The 26,079-nt window shown below is 37.7% G+C and overlaps 1 protein-coding gene across 1 annotated transcript in view; it reads left to right on the forward strand.

The window, feature by feature from the left end:
* The window catches only part of RXFP2 (relaxin family peptide receptor 2), a 57,883-nt gene that overhangs the window by 8,805 nt on the left and 22,999 nt on the right, over positions 1-26,079 (forward strand). Inside the window, exons 2-8 of the mRNA XM_047721547.1 lie at positions 9,293-9,439; positions 11,916-11,993; positions 15,123-15,228; positions 16,076-16,147; positions 23,164-23,235; positions 23,836-23,907; positions 25,378-25,449. Coding sequence (XP_047577503.1) covers positions 9,293-9,439; positions 11,916-11,993; positions 15,123-15,228; positions 16,076-16,147; positions 23,164-23,235; positions 23,836-23,907; positions 25,378-25,449 — 619 coding nt within the window. The remainder of the gene's footprint in view (positions 1-9,292; positions 9,440-11,915; positions 11,994-15,122; positions 15,229-16,075; positions 16,148-23,163; positions 23,236-23,835; positions 23,908-25,377; positions 25,450-26,079) is intronic.

Below are 26,079 nucleotides of genomic sequence, written 5' to 3' on the forward strand. Positions count from 1 at the left end.
ACTAAAACTGCTGACTCATCAGGTTTTCAAGGCGTTGAGTTTAGCGAATAATGACATATGGTTTCCCAAACCCTTGCTCCAAGGAACACCCCATCAGGGCATGAGAATTTGCATAGCCGCACATCCTCACCAAATAATGTAGGATTAGTGGTTTTTAAAATTATAGTCATACTGGTAGTCTATAGTGATCGATTGTAGTTTTAATTTGCATTTCCCTACGTACTAATTAAATTTAATGGTTTTTCAAATGTTTTGGGTCATTTGTATATATGCTTTTGTTATGTGTCTCTTCAGTTTCTTGCCCGTTTTCTATTTACTCTTTGTCTTTTCCTCATTAATTTGTAGGAACTCCCTTTCCCCGCCCCTCATACACATATATACACTCACACACACTCACACATACATATATTCTAATTACAAACTTTCTGAACCATCTTCTACTCTGTAGCTTGCCTTTACACTTTCTTAATGGTATCTTTTTTCATTTTTTGCAACAGAAGTTCTTAGTTTTAATATAGTCTAATACGGCTCTCTTTTCCTTTATGATTAATGCTTTTGTTTCTTTTCTGGTTTTTTGTTTGCTTATTCATTTGTTTTATTGTAGTCTCCTTAAAATCTCTACCCCAAAGCCATAAAGACTTTTCCCTTTTTATCTTCCAGAAAGTCTATTGGTTTACCTTTAATATTTAAATATAATCCACCTAGAAACACCTTTCTTCCACCACTGCTCTGCAGTGCCACTTGGTCATAAATCAAACGTTCACATCTGTCTGTCTCTTTCAGAACTTTCTATTCCATTCGATTTATCTATTGTTCACCCTTTCCTCCCGGTATTACACTACATAAATTATTGTAGCCTCGTAATAAGTCTTATTACAGATGATGTAAACTATGCATTACAGATGATGCTTTGCACACGTTCTTCCAGACTGACCAGGCTCTTACTGAGCTTCTAGAAATATGTGCCCTTTAGAAACAATATATCCGTTTCTATGTGCATGTACATACACACTCCTGGATTTTTACTGTAATTTCTTTGAACCTGTAGATCAATTGGGGGAAGAATCAACATCTTTAAAATATTAAGTCTCCTTTTATTTGTGTCTTTAATGTCACTCAACAATTTTATATACTTTACATAAATGCCTTGCAGATTTTTGTTAGATTTATCCCCAAATATAGAACACTGTTGATACTATAACAGAAGGTATTTTTTGAACATTTTAGTTTCTAATTGTTTGTTGCTGACATATAGAAATGACATTGATTTTCAGAAACCTTGCTGAATTCACTAATACTAGTAATTTTTTTGTTTTTTATGTTCACAATCATATCATTCATAAATAGTTTTATTTCTTCTCTTCCAATATTTAAACCATCAATTTACTTGCTTGTCTCACTACATTTGCTAAAGTCCTCGACTACAGTGTTGAATCGATGTAGAATAGTGGACATTGCTGTCCTGTTCCCAATCTCAAAGGGAAAGCCTTCAAAAATCCACTATTAAGCATATATATATATACTATATATACTACCAGTTCTTACAGATATCTTTTATTAAATCAAGCAAGTTACCTTCTATTTTTAGTTTGCATACTTATTTTAAAGTCAGAACTTGATACATCCATCTCTGGAGCCCCTGTCATAAGCAAAATTAATGACAAATGACAGACTGAATGAAAATATTTGTGAGTTATAGACCAGAGGGCTAAGCTCTCTAAAGAATTCTCATAACATTGCCAAATTCGATTTTCTCACACATAGTTCCAAACACTATGTTCCAGGCCTCTGCTATCAGGAATGAAAGTTTTACCAGTCCAAAAGCATAAATAAATTAGTTTTTTTTTTCATAAAGCTAAGTGTATTCCTTTAAAGGATTGTCTTTTTTCATGTGTAAATTTTTGTGTGTAATTTTTAATGATAAAATGCTGTTTTCTAATAAATCATTATTGTAATACCTGGTAATTTAGGGTTTTAAATTTTTTTTTCTTATTTGACAAAAACTAAAATATTAGTAACTTGTAGCAGGTCCCTCTTAATTCTTTAATTGACTTGATGGTCTCAGAAGTCTCTGACCATATGCTTATCAATGATTTTTAGGGTGTTGACAAAGAAAAAGGAGCCAAAGCATCAATGAGATATAGATATAGATGACATAGATATAGATAGATATAGATAGATATAGATGAGATATATATGAGATATAGAGAGATATATGAGCTTTAGAGAATATGGAGCAGAAGTAAACCAGGGCAGTGAGATATCGCAAAGCCACAAGAAAAAGGTTTCAGCCTGGTGGCTGTGGTTGGCTGTGTCAAATGCTACAGAGAACTGAGTAAGAGGAAGACTATAAAATATCTACTGCTTCTAATAACAAAGAGGACATGATTCCAATGGGAGACTTTTAGCAGAGCATCAAGGCCAAGACCAAACACTGTGGGTTGAAGGCAGAAACGTTGGTGAAGAAGTGGAGACATTGACTTGTATGAATTTTTGAGAAATTTAATTTTGAAGAGAGAAGTGGGTCTCAGTTCTGCTGCAGATACAGTAGAATTTGGGTTGATGGGTTGGTTGATTGTTGTTTGCTTGATTGGTTGGTTGGTTGGTTGGTTGGTTTTGAAGATGAGATCTGATTGAATAAGATTAATATTTAAAAACTAGTGGAGAAGGACACCTGGGTACTTCAGTCGGTTAACCATCTGCCTTCAGCTCAGGTCATGATCTCAGGGTCCTGGGATGGCTCTCTGCTCCGCAGGGAGACTGCTGCTCCCCCTGCTTCTGTTCTCTCCCTCTCTTTCTCTGACAAATAAATAAAGAAAATCTTTTAAAAAATGGTGGAGAAACAGGGATATTAAAATATAGAAGTAAAAGATGATAATTAACGAGTGAGATTCTGAGAACATGAGGTCAAGTGGAATATAGAACATAGATGAACAACTTCAGCACAGGCAGGGAAGGAGATCTTCATCCTTTGTCATCAAAGAAGCACTCAGGGCCTCAGCCTAGGACTGTTGGCTTCTATTGGCTCAACACCAGCTGTCTATGTGAATGGTGCCCCATGCTGTGTGAGGTACATCCTGCCCAGAGTTTTGTATGTAGGTAAATCTGTAAGTCAGTGGAACTAGAATTGGGGAGAATTACCAGCAACAGGAGGAATAGCCGATGAAAGTCCTTTGACAGAGCAGTCAGCAGACTGGGGATGAATTAGAAGAGCAAGAGAAGGGAAAGGGAGCCACCCTCACTCCCTTCCACACTTCTCATGCCAAGTTTCCATCAGGCTTCACTTTCACAAGCACTCTTTCCATGTTCTTCTTTTTTATTTTTTTTATTTTTTTTTTATTTTTTTTTTCAGCATAACAGTATTCATTATTTTTGCACCACACCCAGTGCTCCACGCAATCCGTGCCCTCTACAATACCCACCACCTGGTGCCCCCAACCTCCCACACCCCACCCCCCCAAAATTCCCAGATCGTTTTTCAGAGTCCATAGTATCTCATGGTTCACCTCCCCCTCCAATTTCCCTCAACTCCCTTCTCCTCTCCATCTCCCCTTGTCCTCCATGCTATTTGTTATGCTCCACAAATAAGTGAAACCATATGATAATTGACTCTCTCTGCTTGACTTATTTCACTCAGCATAATCTCTTCCAGTCCCGTCCATGTTGCTACAAAACTTGGGTATTCATCCTTTCTTTTTTCTTTTTTTCTTTTTTTTTTTTTTACAGCTTTATAAACATATATTTTTATCCCCAGGGGTACAGGTCTGCGATTCGCCAGGTTTACACACTTCACAGCACTCACCATAGCACATACCCTCCCCAATATCCATGTTCTTCTTCCCGTCATCCACCATGGTGATCATTCTCCCAGTGCATTGTGCTCAGGCAGGTTTTAAGAAGAAAAGTCTCTCAAACTCATGCAGAACAATTTAGGTATCTAAATACTAAAAGACATTATTTTAGCTTAAAAGAATTCATCCTTAAGGTGAAGTTTAAGCAGTTTAATGGTGAGTAGCAGAGATATTTTTGGAAGAGAAGTCTTCCTTTTGTCCTTATATCTTTTATAACCCATCAAGGGACACAACATTCAGTTCATAAGCCACATAAAGGCACCCAGCGAAGGAAAACATGGGTCTGAGATCCATCCTTGTTGATGATGATACTGGCAATTTGAAGTTCTCTTGTTTTCTAATTTAAACATCTGTTGAGCTTATACTCTGTTCCACCTGGTTTCTCATCATTTCCCCCAATATGTTTGTTCAAACATTGGACAATCATCTTCAGAGGGAGATGGGGTGGTAGTTTCTGCAGAACATCTGTGAATAGAATCCTGAGGGATTTTCAGCAGGCTGAGATGGTTGGTTTGTCCCAGAAGAACTTGTCAGAGAATAGAAGCTTAGAGAAACTCTGTTAAGGCAGCAGTCTTTAAAATGAAAAGTAGGTGGGTAAATATATGAATAAAACTGGATTGAATCCTATACAACCTGGTTGATATGATCACACAATACTGTCAGGGAAGGGAGGACCACACAGAGGCATAAAAGCATAAGATTTCTAAGTTTAAATAAACAACAAACAAGAGGCCAATTTCTGTCCACTCACCTTAGCATAAAAGTTTTTTAGAAAGACTTTACTCGTTACCACCAAACAAACAATAAATCATCCATCCCACAAGGGTGGGCTTTTATGATGCTCAGACTCTTCCTAGAAATAGGAGGGCTTCTAGAAGGTGGATTCAGCTAATGAGCTGGATTAACTTTTGCTTTGCATCGTGAACAGAATTGATGCTTCTGTTAGACATCCTAGCACCTCAGCTCTAGGTGGGACTAGGCGTTGTCTACCCTAATGACCTAGCATATCGAAGGCACTGTTAACATTTCTGCATGTGAAATAACTGTTTCTCCTGGTGCTGCCTCTCTTTAGAGGAAAGAGTAGCAGGCTCTTCAGTCAATAGCAGAGGCGTCATCTGCATCTGAATTGAAATCCACTAGGAGTGGAGCATTCTGGGAAATGGCCTCATTGGCCAGGATCCTGTATGTTCCCCCTGAGACTGTAGAGCTGTCATCCCTGGTGTTAGTGTGGAAAGAATCTCAGCCAGAACACCAGGTTGAAGGGAAAAGTGCTTTCTTCAGCTTCACACAGGACTATTATTGGCAAAGAATCAGAGAAAACAAAGAGGGACTTGCACATCTCCATGGATTCTTAAACTAAGGGCCTAAAAAAGCATTTTCACCTGTTGTTTCCCAGTAACACAAGGAAGGCGTTGGCAGGCAGCAAAAAATGTCTTGGGCAGCAGTCCAGTTGGCCTCAAAAGGCTATCAAGGAGTCATTTAAAAAGCTCTTTGCACGGACATGTCCAGAATATTGACCAGAAGAGAGAAGAAGCACTCACTGAGCAATTTTCTCTCACATGTTCGAACCTCCCCTCAGCTGTGTGTTTGGCAAGGGTCCCATAGAAATCGCTGCAGAAGCTATCAACATAGCTTTTATGTAGGCATCCTCCATTTTAATAATCCCCAAGTTTCAATAAAAACTTATCTCTTTCCACTTCCACAGATGGCAGGAAGACTAGATGGCAGAATATGCTTTCTACAGACTGCTATTGATTCTTTTTCAGTATGTGCCAAATACAGCAGGAATTCTTAATTATTTTAAATTATATAACGAGCAGAAAAAAAATAATAAATGGAGTACTTGGAAAACTAAACAATAGTTTTGTTATTAAAATAAAAATACAAGCTTGCAATTTTGGGAAGTTTAAATCTTGAAAAGAGCTCTTCCTTCAATTTTTTTTTTTCCTAAATGATCCATTTATTCATTCGTTCATTAAAAAAATGACTGAGCGTCAAGTAAGCACCAGGCACTTCGACAAAAGGGATTTAGGATACAGAAGGGAAGGCATAAGAAATAGATTTCATTTATTTATTTTCCTTCCACATAAAATTTATAACTTGAGAATGTCTTCAGGAAGATGCCATTCTTGAGTGCAAAATAGGGGTTAAGAGGAATGTAATTGGTAAGTTAAGTTTGCACATGGTTAGTCTTTCCCTTCCCCTTTCCTCACCTTAACTTGCCAGATGTATTCCATTTTCCTTCCAGGGAGAGGGAAATAAGGTTGATCCCTCTTGTCTGTGACAGTTGATTACTTATCTTGCTCTGAATCTGCATCTGGGAGATGGATACTTAGTTACGTTCAGCCCGCAAGGAATTCAAGGTTACCTTCATGCTAAACCCCCAAGGGAACACAATATATTGCCTTCAAAATGTCTTAGCTTTCTATTTCAAAATTGTCTTTAATGAAATGTCTAATCACCTCTACTAGGTCATTAAGAAAATACTATTATTATGAGGTTGTAAGGGCATTTTCATTGCTTTTTTATCACTTACAACTCCCTGTTAGCTTTCAAAGTGATTTGAGGCTGCTTAAAATAGAAACCATATATGTCATATGGATTTTCAAATAGAAAAACCTGAGGAAGTAGGGGAAGCTTTCGTTTGGTCCCTGTTATTTTTTTCTTAGAAATCACATAAAAAATTCTTTAATGCTAAGGCACAGCAAGCTTTCTTTCTACATTAGAGTTTCTTTCTTAAAGTCCTATTTTCTTGCTCTGTGTTGAAATTGCCCTCATATCAACATTAACTGAGGGTTTATTATGGGCCAGGCACTCTCTAGTACTTCATAAGCATTAGCTTATCTAGCTCCTGAAACACATCCATAAGGGGGATATTACATGAACTTTATTTTAAATATGAGGAAACTAAATTTTGAGCTTAAGTAGCTTGCTTAAAGTCTAGTGAGTGGCAGAGAGAATTCCAGTCTAGGCAGGTCTGATGGTCCCCAGAGTACTTCATCACGAATGAATATTTGTCATATACCATTAGTGGATCATGAGATCAGTTTAGTGGCTTGTAATCCCAAATGTGAGTAAGATAGAATAGCAATGATCAGAGTATATCCCACAAAGTAAAAAGCAAGTTATATTTCAAGAAACTTTATTTTCAGTGTGAGTCTGTATGCTGAATTGTGACACTAAATACATGTCTGTGAGTTAGTATCATAAAAAATTTCAAAGCTGCTTCACTAAGATATATTGACTCTCACTCATCTATGTTCCAAAGACAGGAGGACTACTAGTTTTTTATAAATCTTCCCTCTACGGAAATGTTTACAAGAAAGGAGAGACTTGGGGCGCCTGGGTGGCTCAGTGGGTTAAGCCGCTGCCTTCGGCTCAGGTCATGATCCCAGGTCCTGGGTTCAAGCCCCACATCGGGCTTTCTGCTCAGCAGGGAGCCTGCTTCCTCCTCTCTCTCTGCCTGCCTCTCTGCCTACTTGTGATTTCTCTCTGTCAAATAAATAAATAAAATCTTTAAAAAAAAAAAAAAAGAAAGAAAGAAAGGAGAGACTTAAAAATATGTGACTCAGTACTCCTCTCCCTGTGTGAATAGGCTTAACAAGCCAACTCCCAGAGCCATGCAGCAGAATTTCCCTGAAACAGTCAGACCTGATTGGTCTTATGCCAAGCGGCTAATAGTAAATCACTCATCTACCACTGCAACAACAGCAAAAGAAGTATTTTTTGCTTTGGTAAGAACAAAAATCCAATGTGTAGAAAAGCATCCAAGAGCCACCCTCCCCATCTAGGGAAGGTGTAGCAGATGGGGCAGCAGCAGCTTCTGGAGTAGAGTCTGCATTGGTATGTCCAGCTGTCCCCCAGAAGGGCCAGGTTCTCTTTGTGTCTCTGTGTGTATTTATTAAAGGGCAGTGAAAATTAGACAAACTGAGCAAAGACAATACAAAATATCATGTGTTTTCTAAGATGTTAAACTATTTTTTATGAACCTCCTCCCTATGAAAGACAATTTAGTTCTCATATCCTCTCTCCCCATACATTGTGTTATGAAGATATCAATTAAAGCAGGAAGCTGCATTTCAAGGGGCATAAGTTCTCTTTGAGGGCGGATTAAAAATAGTCTCCTTGTGCAGGGAACATAAGAGAGGACAAAAGCTGAATAGTGGCTAGGTTGAATGAGAAAATGAAAAAGGAATAAAAAAGAATGTAATTAGCTTTGACAAAATTACTCTGTGGATAGGATGACCAAAAACATTTCAGAAATTTAGATGTAAGAGACATTCTTTGAATTTCGAAAGAGTACTTTCCAGAAAAAAAAGAGATGCTTTCTATAAATACTCTAGTATAATTGTGGAAGTCATGTATTTTTTTTTAAAGGAATGCAAGACGAAACTTCACAAAAATTCACTGAAGGAGAGTGTACACTCAGACATGACTATGGTTCATTATAACTAATTGAAGGGAGCAAGGGGCATTAGCAAGGTGCTCCTATCCATGCCACTGAAGGTTAGCATCAAGACCAGGAGCTCCCTTGGATTGGTGATATCACACTTTTTTTTTTTTTTAAGATTTTTATTTATTTATTTGTCAGAGAGAGAGAGGGAGAGAGAGCGAGCACAGGCAGACAGAATGGCAGGCAGAGGCAGAGGGAGAAGCAGGTTCCCTGACGAGCAAGGAGCCCGATGTGGGACTCGATCCCAGGACGCTGGGATCATGACCTGAGCCAAAGGCAGCTGCTTAACCAACTGAGCCACCCAGGCGTCCCCACACTTTTTAATATAGCAGAAGGACAGAGAACAAACCTTCTATGTCTTTCTAAACTGATGACAGCACTTAACTTCCTTACACCTGAAACATAAAGGAAAATATCACCCATACATAGAGTGGTAGAAGGAATAACTGAGATAAACCACTTGTGCAATTGGCCTGGGACACAGTAAGTTCAGTGAGTGTTACATGTCATTACTTACCATTATATCTCCCTATTCAAATGTAGTTCTAGATTTCTCTCTAATTCACACTTAAACTGTCCTTTTGCATGTATATTTTTATTATGTCACCTCAACTCCTCCTCATAAAGGATTAAAAAGTAAATAAATCCATCTATTTAATTCTGTTAGCTCATGGCTTTACGTTTCTGTTTCCAAGAGTGGACAACTCTTTGATTTCACATGAAAGTAAGACAATTACTTTAGTTTTATTTACTATTGCCTTCCTGAAATTAGTTCAAAATGAACATTGGTCCCATTGTTGATATAGCTGGGGTTAGATATGACCATGATTGTTTAGAATGTTATAATTAAGAATATTATTCAAAGAAATTGTGTGCTAGGAATAACATCAGACAAACTCCACTTTTAGGGTTCTTAAGAAAATTAAAGGGGATGCCATGAAAAGACTTTAGCCATATTAACAATATTTCTGTCCCCTCTTTTGCATAGATTTTCCACTGACTGAAGGCAGTACAATCACTCCTTTATGCCAAAAAGGATACTTTCCCTGTGGGAATCTTACCAAGTGCTTACCCCGTGCTTTTCACTGTGATGGTGTGGATGACTGCGGGAATGGGGCTGATGAGGACAACTGTGGTGAGTTCCCCACTCAGCTCCAGATGCCCACCTCCCCTTGTGAATGCCCTCAAAGTGTGCTTGGACCAAATAATAATTGTCCTGAAAGAAAAGAGATGATTTGGTATTCTACAGGGAATCCTACTGTAACACAAATAATTGCGCCCCAATTTATTTGTGGTATGACCAGAATTTTCACAGGTAGAAGTTGCTTAAATCAGAAATAAAAAATTGATAAAAATTGAAGTCATATTTTGAAATCTACTTGGATGCCCATATTCTAATTTTAAATGTCTTCTTATAACTACCTCTTTTTGGCTTGGTAATTTGGTTCAGCTACAAGAATACCTTTCATAAAATGTGAATGGGCTCTGTCTAGAGAATTGATTTATTGAACAGATCTATGTTGAGTCCCCACTATGTGCCAGGGGCTGTTCAACTCACCCAACCAGAGCAGGCTTAAGGGAGAGGAGGTCTTACCCTCAAGGAGTTCACATGGGCAATGTGAACAAGGAGGACAATAAACCTGTACATAAATAAAATAAAATGTATTTAAATATTAATATTTATTTAAATGCTAAATATTTCAGAGAGTGATAAGTGCCACAAAAATAGAAAACAAAATGATGGAATAGAAAGTGACATGAAGGGAGGGCTATTTTAATGATGCAACCAGAGAAAACCTCTCTGAGATGATAACATTTGAATTGAGAGCCAAACCATGAAAAATTGTAGAGAAACAGAGTTTCAGACCAAAAAAACAGCAAGTGCAAAGGGTCTGAGGCTCAGTGAAATAAGAAAATGTGTTTGTGGGACAGAAAAGCCAGTATGGCTTGAGCAGAGTGAACAAGGATATAGAGGGTGAGGAGGTGACAGAGGCCAGATCACCAAAAGTCCTACAGGCCATTTCAGGTCTGTATGTTGGGAATATATATATTGTCTAATATAATATTATTTTTACTTGAAGAAGTATATTTTTACTTGAAGAAGCTGATGCCAAGTTGACATGTCTAGTTAATGAGATAATGAGCGAGTAGGCACTAGAACACAGATCTCCGCAATTTAAAAAATCCTGTGTGTCTTCTACTGCACAGAACTGCCATTCCTTGGCATTGCCCAACTAGCAATCGAAGTGAGACAACAACGTCCAGAAAAGCCAGGTGTCTGTCTCTAGAATCTGCTTTCCTGCCCTTGAGTATTCATGCATGCTTCCCACTCATAGAACCTACCATCCTCACCTTCTGTGGATCATTCATGCTCCTCTTTGGGATGCAGTTCATGTCCCGTTTTCACCTGAGAGACTTGGCTTCCCTGGCCCCAATTCCCCACCCTGAAGCTCTCCCACCAGTCTAAGATAAGCACTTGTTCTCTCTGTTTCCATGGCATCCTGCTATACCTGTATGGTCATACTAAGGGCTGCCTTGTCTCTTCACTGTACTTCTTTCACTAGACATGAACTTTTTAAGAAGAGTTCTTCTTTGTGTCTTATTTGTTTTGGTGTCTCCAGAGCCTAAGACAATAGAGTATATCATAGGTGCTCAAACACTGCTCAGTGATGAGCGCAGCTGTCAGGATGCCAATAGGCAAGTCAGTCAAATGTTTGGCATTCCCTCTCCACTGCATGGGAATCAGACACCCTGCATGTTTATCTACCTCATGAGGGTGTTCTGAATGCAAATTAAAAATAATTTGTGTGAAGGCATCAAATACAATCATTTGAAAAACCATTGTGCATATTAATAAAAAAATAGAAACAAGTTAAAGGTTTCAGGGATCAAAGGGGACCTGTGGAAAACTATTTAAATTTACCCTTCTATTTGTATGAACTTTAGTATGGCATATTATAATATGTATAGTACCATTTTAATAGCAAATATTAAAGAAATGATATTTCAGAACCAGTCCTCTCTTTTAAAAAGAGTAGAATTTTCTTGCAGAAAAGGAGAAGGAAATTTGGCAAATAAGCATGCTGTGTCCTCGGACAAATTGAGAAAATATGATTTCACTCCACAGGACCAGATGGTCTTTATTAAAAGGAACTTATGCTTTTGCTTTATTAAGAAGGTCAGGTGACACATATTTTATTATTAGTCGTTAAACCTATCAAGTACGTATCTACATATACATATGCAGCAATATGCAGATGACGAAACAATTCAGATTGTATTTTCTTCTGAGGGCCTCAAAATTAAAGATGAAACATTTAAACTGTCAGCATTAGAAACAAGTAACATTTTTCAAGATGGATATATGTATGTAAAACAGTTATCTATTTCCATTCCATATTTTCCAATACACACATTTGAAATATTTGTAACTTCAAAAAAGGGGAAAACTCCAAATGTTGGCCTAGCTTTTTCTCCCTTACCATCTATGTTATCATTCAATTACTTAAACTGATTTTAACTGATTTCATTATCAATTTCTTATACTTTTGTTTTGTAATTTGATATTTGAATTATAGAATAACTGACACATATTCATCACCATTTCACAGGAGACACTAGTGGATGGGCGACTATATTTGGCACAGTCCATGGAAATGCTAATAATGTGGCATTAACACAGGAGTGCTGTAAGTGGTATTGATTCAAAGACTCAGTATCAGCTTTGTGAGCAACATGATTTGCGGTGCATGGATTCATATGGGTAGTGTGATTAAATTCCCTCTGGAATTTCAATTTCAGTTCAATGTGTTTCACTGGTCAGCTGGTCTGTTGTCTGCTGTTGTCTGCCATGGGACTGAGAGATGGAAGAAAACAGCATACTTTATTCATGCTCATTTGATGTATTAGCCTATGATTGCAAGAATATATAGATGTTCAATAATTATGACAAATAATAAAGATCTTTTCCCTTTACTGAAGAAAGTGTTTCACTAAAGATATTGAGCACCAACTGCTTTCCAGCCCCTATGTTAAGGGCTGAGTGTACAATGATAAATAAGATGTGGTTGCAACTCACAAATAGTTCATATTGTAGCAAGAAAGACAAATCCTCATGGAAGCAGGGAAGGTAAAACGTAGTGTTAAACTGGAGGAATGATGTTTGCACAAGGGAATGTGAAAGCCCATTGGAAGAAATGAAGGCTGTGTTAGGGTTGGGGAAAGATCCACAGAGAAGATGACATTGAGATGGACATAGAAGTCCCTGGATGAAGGAATGAGTGGAGGTGACAGGACAAGCCGGGAAGCAAGATCTGCAAAACACTGGGGTAGGAAGGTGTAAAGATCACTATGTCTTTCCCAGTGGTTCTGAGTGCATGGGGCAGAGGAGCTGGAGCTAGACCTAGAAGATGAGGCCAGCCCATAAAAGGTTTTGGGTGCACACTTTAGACATTGGCCTCTACCCTGTAGATAAAATCATGTCTTTATACATACCTATGTTACATGCATGTGTATAATGTATATATAGGCATCATTATGAAGGTGCATGTACAATTATGTATGTATATTATTATGTATATATAATGTACCTATATTAAACAGTATATTAATACTATATTATACACTTTGTAACAACCAGTTTATAATCACCACTTACTATATGCTTTCATATACATCACAGGAGGATCAAATATAAAAATGATAAATTAAAAGTTTAAAAATAAATATAACTGAAAGTTCTAATATTTTCTTCCTGAACCACAATAGGTCACTTCGTATGCATCCCATTGTGCAGATCACTGCTGTCCACAATTTTGGGCAATCACCAAAATTGTGGGCTTATTTTCCTTTAATGAATAGGAAGAAGCACATGATAAGGGGCGTGTGTGAGACAGAATTATAGAGAATGGAATAGAACAGTAGTCCTCAGCCCTGGGCAACTTTTGCCCCCAGAGAACATTTGACAATTGTCTGGAGACATTTCAGTTGTCACAGCTGGGTGTTTGCTACTGGCATCTAGTGTGTAGAGGACAAGGATGCTTTTGAACATCCTCTAATGTACAGACAGCCCCTCACACTGGAGAATGAGCTTCCCCAAAAGTCAACCTTGCCAAGGCTGAGGAGAAAGTATGGTGAAAGAGATACTAATCATTATGTGTCCTGTAATACTTCAGACTAATACTCAGAATCTGAGTCCAGAAAATGTCAGTGAGAAAAGTGAGTAGAGAGAGATGCAAGAAGCATTTATAAAGAAGAATCCAGAGTCTATGGGTATCAGTGACTTACAGGTGAGGGATCTATGCTCACATTGCTGGTTTAGACAGCAGGCCCAGCTTGACTACATTGGATTCTTTTATTGGGAAATAAAAGTTTCAAACCCTAGGTTTTCCATCTAATAATAACCACTATTTTAATGTCAATAAACATTGAAGTAAACATTCTGAACTTAGCTTTAAGAAGTTGAGCTAATTGGGCGCCTGGGTGGCTCAGTGGGTTAAGCCGCTGCCTTCGGCTCAGGTCATGATCTCGGAGTCCTGGGATCGAGTCCCGCATCGGGCTCTCTGCTCAGCAGGGAGCCTGCTTCCTCCTGTCTCTCTGCCTGCCTCTCTGCCTGCTTGTGATCTCTCTCTGTCAAATAAATAAATAAAATCTTTAAAAAAAAAAAAAGAAGTTGAGCTAATTAGCATAAACTTATAAACAACATAGAATACTTTCCAGAATTTTATACACTAGAATACATCTTTCGAATTAAGCAGGTACTCAATAAAAGTTTGTTGAATTTATCAAAATTCAGTGAAATTGATTTTGAAAAGTTTGGATAAAAGTGATTTAAAGGAAGCAGAGCAATTAGAAAGAACTTATAAAGATTTAAATAAATAATAGTAAATATAAAAATTGGAAAATAATCTTCATTTTCTTAGCTCCCATCAAAAGAGTTACTCATAGGATCAGAGGCAAAATCAAGTGCTCCATAAATATCACTCCTCTCTCTCTCTCTCTCTCTCTCTCTCTCTCTCACACACACACACACACACACACACAGTGTGATTGTCTTTCGTATGGGACAACTTGGCCTCGTTTCTCCTTGGATTTCTCACTCCTTTATATGACATTATCTTAATAACTATGTAAGCTTCTTCACAGTAAATTCTGAAGTTTTTTTTTTTTTCCTTCAGAATGTTTCAGATAGATGGATCTTTGGTTCTCTCAGCTTTATAGCTTCTTTACAATTTTTGTCTTCCACTATATCTTTATAGGAATGAAAAACGAAGAACCACAATAAGAGGGGATCTAACTTGGTCGATTTTAATAAGGCACAATGGAGGCTCTCGCAGAAACTGCATCTCTTTTCTCCCAGCTCCAGAAGTTTGAAAGGGGAAAAAGAATGGAATTTAATTTTAATCAACAAGCATTTGTTGAGCAACCTCTTTGTGTCATTCAATTCAATTAAACTGACTCAATTATACCCATTACAGATTTACTCCATCATACTAATGTTTTTCATTGAGGAGAACTTAATCTTGCTTCACTATACACTTTTTTGCCATTTAAACCTTTCTGTGGTTTCTTTCTAATCACTTGTTAAGTGCCTCTGAAATGACCACTGGAAGCTAGAACTGAGATGAAACGTTACATTAGTCTGTATTTGACTAGGTGAGAATTCTTATTTGCTTTTATTATGGGCCCGAATTAGTGCCCTGAAGGTGTAAATGTTATACATTCAATGAAGAGAGAACAATGTCATTTATTAGAGATAAGGTCATAATTAAAGAAAAGTATTTTTTTCCCCAGTGAAATACTACTCTTTTGCCCCCTAGTTCTAAATCAGTATCCACAACCCTGTGACTGCAAAGGAACTGAATTGGAATGTGTAAATGTCGGCTTAAAGTCTGTGCCAAGGATTTCCAACAATACGACATTACTGTGAGTAGAATTCACAACTTGCAGATATTTGCCTGTAAAGTCATAAGAAAACCATGTAGTCTAATCTAACCTCCCCTTGTTCTGTTTTATGTTACTTGTATACTAGCAAAATAATAGAAGCTCCCTTTAAACCACCAGCCATCAGAGAATTCCTCACGCTTCTTCTCCAGAGAAAACAGGTCTTAAACAGTGTTAGATTGCCTGGATATCATTTAGCTCACAAATGTCTGTGGTCTGGAGTGTTCATTTCAGTTACTTTCTGATCTCTTGTTTTTGCCAAAAGGCCAATACTGTACAACTAAAGATGGAAATAAAAAAGAAAACCACTAGCTTATTTTCTCTTGTTTTAAATAGTGATAACTGTCCAAGTTTGCAAAGATATAAAAGGTCTATGAAGCTAGCTGTGTTATCACTGTGGAAGTTTTCCTGTACTTCTCAGAACAAAAATGTTCTGAGAGTCTCAGAATTTACAGTCATGTTATAATTTGAGCAAGCATGATTTGGTTAGGATTATCTGTTGTTTTTGTTGGTGGTGGTGGTGGTGGTGGTTTTGTTTGTTGTATCTTGTTATATTACCCAGAGAGTAAAGATGTTAAATCACAATAGACATTCTAGTCTATGATACTAACTGGCCAGACTTGTCAAATGTTTGCAAACTGCTTTAATTTTGCTTTATGGACTTCTCATTCTCATATAAGGGAGTTTTCAGTTACTACAGTCATTTTCAGATGTGTGTTAAGTAGCATGGAGTATCATCAAATATCCTGTTTTCAAGCATGCACTTTCTAGGGATAACTGTGGTTGGCCATTAAACCCTTAATGAAGTCTGCTTTAACTGTTATTTTAGGTCTCTTAAGAAAAACAAAATTCACAGTCTTCCAGATAAAGTTTTCATCAAATACACAGAACTTAAACAGATGTAAGTAGCTATTAATAGTGTTTTTATGAAGAAATCCTTATGACGTTTTATTTAAGATGCCTTTTATCTTTTTATTTTTATTTTTTTTAAAGATTTTATTTTTATTTATTTGACAGACAGAGATCACAAGCAGGCAGAGAGGCAGGCAGAGAGAGAGAGGGAAGCCGGCTCCCTGCTGAGCAGAGAGCCCGATGTGGGGCTCAATCCCAGGATCCTGGGATCATGACCTGAGCCGAAGGCAGAGGCTTTAACCCACTGAGCCACCCAGGCGCCCCTGCCTTTTATTTTTAAAATGAAATATAAACGCAATAAGCTTTATCAGGTAATTTATTTTTCCAAATGTAATTAAGATTAGTAAATTAAGCTTTGAAAACTAGCATATTATCTTTCCATTTCATAATTTAAAGTAGCTGAATTGATTTTATTTAAACTATTTTTAGAAAATTAAATTGGAGTTGAGATCAGGCATCTCAACAAGAAAACACATAGTTCCATATGAATTTCCAAGGTCATGTGGAAAATGACATTGTAGATTCAGAGGCACTTGATGCACTTTTTAATTTAAAGAGGAATGTTAGTATAGACCAGAATGTCCAGATCATTTAGAACACATAATGAAAGAATATGAACAAAACACAATCTTAGTGAAATCAGTGATACTAGCATATCTGAGAAAAGAAAATGTTAATAAATCCAGCACAGTCTGCAATGAAGAAATGGTAGTCAGCGAGAAACAAAGTATCAAGATGCTATCTTCCAAGAAAGGAAACCAAGATCTGGGAGACATACTCCCTAGAGAAGTCTTTTCTGGAGGACAGGGATGGATTGTCAATTTCCACCATAACTAGCATGAACTATCTTTTGATGGAGATTACCTTTGCTTTGATTCCCTGCTCACCAAGCGACATTATGATGAGTGCATTAACTTCCCAAATTATTCATACTGAAGTATTTGGGCAGTTATCTTGGATAGGGTATAAGAACATTTCTATTGGTGGAATTGAATACCTCCTATTTAAATAAAGAAATTGAGAATATTCAAATGCTTATGAATTTGGTTACTGTATATCAGTTCCTCTGAGCCCAATCAGTCTGGGATAACGAAGAGATCAACTTCCTATACTTGCCAAGATGATCGTTAGACTAGATTTAAAAATTAACAAGGTAGGGGCACCTGGGTGGCTCAGTGAGTTAAGCCTCTGCCTGGGGCTCAGGTCATGATCTCAGGGTCCTGGGATCGAGCCCCATATCGGGCTCTCTGCTCAGTGGGGAGCCTGCTTCCCCACCCCCTCTGCATGCCTCTCTGCCTACTTGTGATCTGTTTGTCAAATAAATAAATAAAATCTTAAAAAAATTAACAAGGTAATGTTGTAAGGCCCCTTGGCAGTACAATCATATTGTTTTATCCTTCAGTGTATAAAGTTTCTAGAAATGTGAACTATGTTAAAAAGAATAAAAATAATCTGATGTTTGGATGATACTGGACAGACTTATTTGGTTTAAAATGCCATCAACAATTCTATGCTGTTCATGAATTTAGGTACAGATTTTCTCATATAGGAAAAGAAGTCACTGAAGGAAGTCCATGAGTGAGGTAGAATCTTATATGAACAGAGATAATCATGCCCGCGTTTGATTACAGCCTTTGTAAATATCATCTCACATCTCTATAAATACCATCCCGGAGCATGTGGTCATGTTGACATCGTCACCATGGAGTGGCTGTGCACGTTCTCTGGGTTTCCAGATTCCTCCAGAGAGGAAATCCTCACAATACTGCTGCTAATCTTACTGGAAATCCTTAGAATCACATGTTCATTCTATGAATCAATATTGTGTTTGCAACTGCCTGGATAATGCTCAAGGGAGGAAAAATAAAATAGCACTAGCAGAAAGGAAGGGGGGAAAGGCTCATGCTGTAGAATACCTTTTTCAATTCTATGATTTAGAGTCATAGAAAGTTTATGAATTTTTAATTAAATCTTGTTATTCAGGAGGCAACTAAAGTCTGCAATGGTTAAATGATTTAAGTAGGATCTACAACTAGTAAGTGGAAGAGCCAGAATTACAGCCCCTATCTTCTGATGCCCGATGCAGTGTTTATTTTATAATAACCAGAAACTAGAGATGGAAAGAAATCATTCTAGCAACAGATTGAGTGTTCTACTAATACATACTGTCCTACCCCAAGCAGAACTCCCTTCTCTATGTTTGCCCTCTTAGTGGGGACAAATTGACTTCTGGGAAGTCAGAGCCATCACCAGAGGATCAAACAAAAGACAGTTAAATTTCAGCTACTCAGACCAAGTCCTTTTGTGGACCACTGATCTATGTCAATACTTATTTCTCGTAGTATAAGCTAGCCCACTTAAGGGAAGAATATGGAATCACTCCTTTTGATAATTAAGGCCCCAGTTTTTCCCAGTGAAATAAAATAGGGATTAACCTTAATTGCCCAGATCAGCTGGAAAATTCTCCAAATATTGACTTCTACTTTGTGTGAGAAAGCCTAGGGGCCACATCATCACCCAGCAGAGGCTTTCTCAATGCAAGCTGCTATTTGATGCTTTCTAGGCGGGTTGATTCTCCTGGAGACTGAGAGAAAAGAGATCAGGAGACCATCATCAATAAATATTCACTAACTATCTATTATAGGCAAAGTACGGCACAATTCTTTTTATTTATATAGCACTTTTTAAGGTTTACAAAGAAGCCGGCATTTGGAATTCTCATTTGGACTTTGATCCCCAAAATCTGTGAGGTCGAGGCAGACATCATGAGATCCTTTTAGGAATGAGGATACCTACTCTGGAGAAGAGGGGTTGTTTGCCCAAAGGCAGCCAGCTGACAAGTATTAGAGTGTGGCCTCAAACCCAGACCTCTGACTGTGATCCTTTGGAAGCTTAGTTGCATGGTCCTGTCTCAGAATATTGTTACTGTTGATGAAAACATCCATTAACCAAACTTTGATTTGAAAATAACTCAGGTTCTTCATAAGCATTACCCGAATATCGCAAAGTAGCTCATGAGTTCATGAGTATCCCCAGCCCTTTTCTCCTCCTTCTCCAGCATCTCCCCCCAACCTCAGACACACCCTTCCCCTCCAGTCTTACTCTTATCTTCTCCTTCCCCATTCTGCATTACAATAACCCAAATAACCGGTGTCACAAAGCCCAAACCATGCCCAAAAGAAGGTGTCCAGAGAATGGACAACCCCCAGAACCCTTGGTGGCATTCAAAAGGAGGGTAAATGCTGAAGAAACCACATGTTCATTCATTCTTTCAATAAATATTTCTTGATACCTGTGAGGTACCAGACACCTACAAAAAGCCCTCTCTTCATGGAGCTTAAGGTACAAGGGAGGAGGATAGATAATAAAATTTAAAAATACTTAGTGTATTACATAGTGATTAGGGCCATGGAGAAAAATAAGCCAGGAAGGAATGAAGGCAAGCCGAGGAAAAGAAATTTTAAGGAGTGTTAATAAATTTTGTCCTGTCACAAAACTCTACCACTGGCAAAGCTTCCCATCTTTCTTAGACTTACACCATGAAACTGATCAGAATACACCCAATCAACCATCCGTGTAACTGTTGATATTTCAAGCTGGCTATTATTACCCTGCACATTCCACAAGTCTCTTCAAGCAGAATTCTCCCCCAAAAGGACCTGGTTTCATATCTAATCATCATTCTGGTCACACTAATCTGTATATGTTCACCTACATTTGCCTTACATGTAGTATCTAGAATAAATGCAATATTTTCACTGTGACATAACCAGAGCAGGGAAAGAGAAAGCTAGCAACACTTCCTTCCTAAACTCTATATGCCCTAAGCTTACATTTGCTTTTTGGTGGCTACTTCACTCCCTTAACTCCTAGCAATCATGCCTCTAAAATTCCCAATCCCATGCCACATTTGTTTCTGCTCAGGGATGGCTACTCCATCCTGCATTTGTGCACTCGGCATTTGAGAGCTAGTGATAGGTCCATAAATTTATCTCTATTCAGTTTCATGTTGTTAGAGTCAGCTTTTCTTATCAGACTGTGAAGAACTTTTTGGAAAACTCAATATATTCGCTGTTCTTTCTAGCATTCTGACATCTGAAAATTAGATGAGCCACCTTTCCCAAATCATGCAGTAAAATATTGAAGAGGACAGTGTCGAATACTTTTTCCTGAGTCCTCCATCATCATCCTTCAAATAATGTATATTGTTCTTTATCCTGTCCATAAAACCATCATAAAGCCATTTGATCAATGCCTAATAGACCTATAAGCAATGTCAGGCACATAGTTGTTTGAATTTAGGACTGATCAGTTTTTCAAAGAAAAAAAATCAAGTTGGTCCAACATGCCCTGATTTTCATGTAGTCCCCTGTTTACTTTCTCTCTGAGGCATTCACAGGCAGTGTTCTAAATAGCCTGTTCTGTGATCTTGCCCACAGCCAACTTCATGCTCATCATTCTATGCACTGGGATATATCCTAAGAGATCACTGAACCTAACTTTGAGTGAGTCTGTGGTCTAGAAAGCTCTAAATATTCAGTGGATTGAGGTCAATTTGGTATCCCAAAAAAATAAACTTAGAAATCAAAATGAAATTTTAATTACCAGATGAATAAATGTTATTCAACTTATCTGAATGCTTTAACTGTTGATCAGATTACTCATTTTAATAACCTTTTAAAATATCAAGACTTTCTAATGTTGGGGGGAGGACATTTAAGATGATCTTTCAGAGAAATAAAATATAATTTTTAACATTGACTGTAATACTCTATCACCACTACTATGGAAACCAATAGCAGTTCTCCTCCCTATTGTAACATAAACCTTATATAAATTAGAAATTCCTTCTTAGACATGGTTCTAGTTCAAGGCAATCATTGGCAACAAAATGTAGCTCAAGGAGTCTGCCTGGTTCATGAATACAAAATGTTGCATTAAAAAATAGCCTATAAACATGCATGTCATTAAAGCATTTATTTGCTTTAGTTTCAGGTACATAAATTCCTGGCGTTTCTGCTTGAAAAGTCCTGACAGCTGAAACAGCAGGAATTCATGAACCAGTAAGTTATTCTTAGAAAAGCCATTCAATGTAAAGTATATTAAATGGGCTCATATCTCAGCTCTGAATAAAAAGAGGACACCACTTGCCAAATTGTTATGTTTCCAAATTTTCCTTCATACTCACTAAGCTTCTATTCTGCAAAGAAGAAAGGGGATAGCACAGGATCACTTAAAAATTAGTTAAAATTCACTAGCCTAAGTCTGAGACAGGGGTCTTGGGACTCTGGTTATCTGTGGGGAGCCAGCAAGCTGAAGCCAAAACAGAAGACTAGAGGCTCTTCATTATTTAAGGAGTTGGAATCTTAACTCATGTCAGGGAAGGCAGAGAGGCTGTACATGTCCAGTGAGTCATGCAGATGGAAAGCACAAAGTCAAATTCACAATTTATGACTGCTCATCTCTTCAAGATTGAGAGCATGTAGGTAAAATGTGCATTCCACTTTTGAATTCATTATCTTGAATAAAATATAAATCGTACTAGTTAGGTGGTAAATCTTATCTTCAAGAGAAACTTCAATATACCTATATTATAACATTATGTTATTTTTCTATTCTTGTTTACTATTTTAACATAATTCATTATATTAATTTTCATTACATCACTCAAGAGCTCTGAAATGCTAAAACAGATATTGATCTATATGTATTCATTCTATTCATAGCAGAACTTTAAAACCAAAAGCACAACTTATGTTGCAATGGGAAGCATCTCTTCATAGACATGGTGGAGGGGGAGAAGGGTTGGAAGGGCATGAGGTCTCTATGGGTTTCAAGTTTACTTTGTGGGATTGAAATTGATATTTTGTGTATCTATGTATGTAATGCCTGTGCTCTGTAGTACCAACATTTTCCACTTGGCGGTACATAGAGAAAATGACAATATTTAACACTTAGGGTAATAGATGGGTTAGCTGATAACTGGGAATGGCATCTCCACTTTACCTAGCTACCCAAATGTCTGAGAGCTTCAATATCCTGACACACCTATAATGCCTTCACGACTCAAAGGCTGGGAAGCTTAGCTAGAGAATGAATAGTTACAGTATAACAAAATTCAGAGTACAGTCAGATGCTGAAGGAGAACAAGTTCTATGAATAGTTTTGCAGTGAGGTACCCTAACAATCAAGAAAATGTTGTACAAGATTAAAGAATCAAATCAAATAAAAATAAGAGATGGGGAAGCCATTCAAAAGACGATGTAGTCATTAGTTACTATTATTAGTGGACATTTCCTGCTCCTAAATACCTTTAGAAAATATGAACGCAAGGTTAACCTCCCATTGTATAATGAGCACAGGAAATGGAAATTATTTGCTTAGATACTCCCAACAGTGCTATTATTGAATATTATATTGCAAAATTGCTTCAGGGGTTAAGTAAATCATGACCCTGTGGGCTGAAGTAGATGTATTAGCTCCGGTTCAACTACTCATGCCATTCCTGACCTTGAACACCTAATTCCCTTTGTGGTTCTCATTCTGCATCTCAAAATAGAAAAGAATAAGACTTGCCCTCTCCTTTTCCCATGGGAATAGAATGAAGAGAAATGGGGAATTAAAGTTAGAACCCTGTCCTGAAAAAATAAAGCTCAACAGTGAGACTGGCTGGTCTTACATGGGGCGTATCTCTCTTAAGTCAGAATAAGAAAACTGCAAAATAGACCACTTCGACCCTCAAACTCATCACACATGAGCTCAGCAGTGCAAACCAGAGATGCCAGAAATCTCACTGCATGGGTGCTAGCGGGACAGAAGAATTAGCCAGTTCACAGCCATCTCTCATGGGCAACGCTTCTACTGCCCAACATAAAAGTAGGACTTGGGACTTTATAAGCCAGTTTCACAAACTGTTTTTAGATGAAGAAAGTGCAGACCACATTCAACAACTTGATAAAAAGCCTAAACCATAATCACATGACTCTTCTATCTTATTCCTACCAGATTTCTTCAGCATAATTGTATTACACACATATCCAGGAAAGCATTTTTTGGATTACATAACCTGCAAATATTGTAAGTAACTTCTTTATAATTATGAGTACAATTTTAAGTAAAGGTTAGAAAGGTAAAATGGTCATTTTTGAAGACTTGACTTGTCTATAGCGAAGTAGGAGGAACTGTTATCACGAAGTACTTAGATTAATTATTATGCTAAAAGAATTATTAAAAGATTCCTGGTTTTACCAGCTATAAAAGCTCTCCTTAACCTTGTCTTCTCAAGTTTGGGTCATTTCCACAATATTTTAGCATTTTATTTTTTCTAACCCTCGCTAATTTACCTGTATGTTTTCTTAAAATACTAGTCTACTGAGGATGGAACCAAAAAGGACAAAAGCAAAAATAACCTACTCTTATACTCTTAACAAAATACAATATTCCAACCCATTACTTTTGGCCATTTTGCTGGTCCTGGCCCCAGGGTCGCACACATTAGGCTTGTTATCTGTATCTCCCAGTTGTTCCTTGATTTGTCCCCCTCTTCTTATCCCATTGGGTGCTTTCAAAAACAGATGTCCATACTCCATAATCATCAGCCGCAGCTCATATTCTAATTATATATGACTAAAATGGAGTACTGAGTTTGCTTAATTGACTTGCTCATGCTATTTTTAGGTATCTCAGCCACAACTGCATTACAACTCTCAGACCTGGAGTATTCAAAGACTTGCATCAGCTAACTTGGCTGTAAGTATTCCAGTTTTTCCCTCCCCAACAAAAGATCAGTCTTGATGATATACATCAATGCTTATAGTTTCCATCTATTTATGGATCTTGTTTATTATACTCATTTTTTTAAAGACTTTATTTATTTATTGGACAGATAGAGATCACAAGTAGGCAGAGAAGCAGGCAGAGAGAGAGGAGTAAGCAGGCTCCCCTCTGAGCAGAGAGCCCGATGCAGGGCTCGATCCCAGGACCCCGGGATCATGACCCGAGCCGAAGGCAGAGGCCTTAACCCTCTGAGCCACCCAGGCGCCCCTATACTCATTTTTCTGTTACATAATCTGGAGCATTTTACCCAAGCAACTCAGATTGTTAAAGTCCAAGTTAAGGAGTTTTTTTGATTTCCAGAACATTCATAGAAAGGTCTGAAAATATGGTAAGTTGTGGTGTTTCATTACTTTCCAGGCTAAGCCACCAGCTCCATACTGAGGAGTCCCACATCAGATGTTTGTATTTTCATCAGAAAAATAAACATGAGGCAGTTAGAAGGCTCTATGTTTCAGTTTGCCCATTTTCTGTAGGTTGGTCTGGCCTAGTAGAAAAGCCAGAACTTCAACTTCATCCAGATCCTGTGTATGTCATGGTCCTAGGCTTAATGTTCCAGGCAACTTTCTTAATCTTCAGAGGCTGTTTTTTTCTCATCTGTAAACTATAATCACAGTTCCTTTCTAAAAACAATGTTTTGAGGATTAAATCACAGAGCATATATAAATGGCCACATGGAGAGCTTCTGGCCTATAGTAGGTGCCCAATGTCACTCCCTTCTCCAAATTTTACCCTCAAGGGCCCCTGAGAGTAAGAGGAAAGGGTACCTGGCTTCAAAGGCACAAGAGAAAAGAAGGCATATTTCCCTTTAGTCTATTTCTTTCTGGGAAAATACCATATATGGTTAGAAATGGTGATTTGGATATATGAATATTTCCACTCATTCACCCTCAAAGCTCCTAATGAGTTTGTTTGTATAGACCTTATTAAATGCGTCATTTAAATCCCATGAAACCAAAGAACCATTTGTGATTTCCTAAGAATTTTTTTTTTCTCACTCACTCTTCATTCAGTCAATCAGTAGGTCAAAGCTTTCACTGAGTCTGTAGTCAGCCGATTAAATAATTCAGCTTGTGCTGGACCCAAGTATCCAAAGGTGAAGGGTGTGACTCAGGTCTTGAAGAATAGTGGGAGGTGGATGCAGGCAGAGAAAACAATCAGGACAGAGCTCATAAGAACTGGGATGGAGGGTGGTGGGAATGTGGAGGAAAGACCCAGGGTGAAGGAGGGGCTTTCAAGGAAGAGGATAGGGACCAAGTATGGACGGGCAGGTAAAAGGAGAGCAGGTGTTGGGGGAGACAGGATTGTCATGCGCCTTTTCTTGTTTCCTGGTTTTATTTCATAAATGTCTCTAATGTTGGAAATGTTTGTGATATATTTTCTCAGAATTCTAGATGACAATCCAATAACCAGAATTTCACAGAAGTTGTTTACTGGATTAAAGTCCTTGTTTTTCTTGTAAGTGTTCATTTACCCTTCAATACATCTGTCTATAAATTGCAATGACATCTAACACTAGCTTTCAAAAAGAGCTTTAAAAAACTCAAGCCTGCTAACATTTTTATTAGTCAAAACCTTTCCTGTGTGTCTAACCACCGTTACTGTTGCAGTTTCCTGACCATGGCTCATGGTCAGAAAAGCTGACCATGACCATTTAAGCTTACTGGTTGATTGCTTTTTGATCTCCTTTAATTTCCTTTAATCCTAAAGCATGTTTGACCTGCAGTGGTTAACCAAAGATAGTATTCATTTTTATCTGCTTACTACATTTAAATCTATCAGAATCTCCTGGGGGTTCAGCTCTGACTACATTTTTAACAGAGGGAAATGTGCCTTTGCCCAGCGAGAGTCACTAAAAATTCCAAAATCTTTGTGCCACCAAAAGAGCTATTCTCATAATTACATTCTCACTGTTTATTAATATACTGGGATGATTTATCAGCGGGGGATTATTATATTCCTTTATAGTTGATCATATAGCATCATTATTTTTCCATTTGCCAAAAGGAACCACAATATCATAACCATAATATCATAACCATAATATCAGCAGTTTAACATGCTGATGGGTTGTTTTCTTTCCCCCAG

Source organism: Lutra lutra, chromosome 3, assembly GCF_902655055.1.
Source record: "Lutra lutra chromosome 3, mLutLut1.2, whole genome shotgun sequence".
In the NCBI taxonomy this organism is placed as follows: Eukaryota; Metazoa; Chordata; class Mammalia; order Carnivora; family Mustelidae; genus Lutra; species Lutra lutra.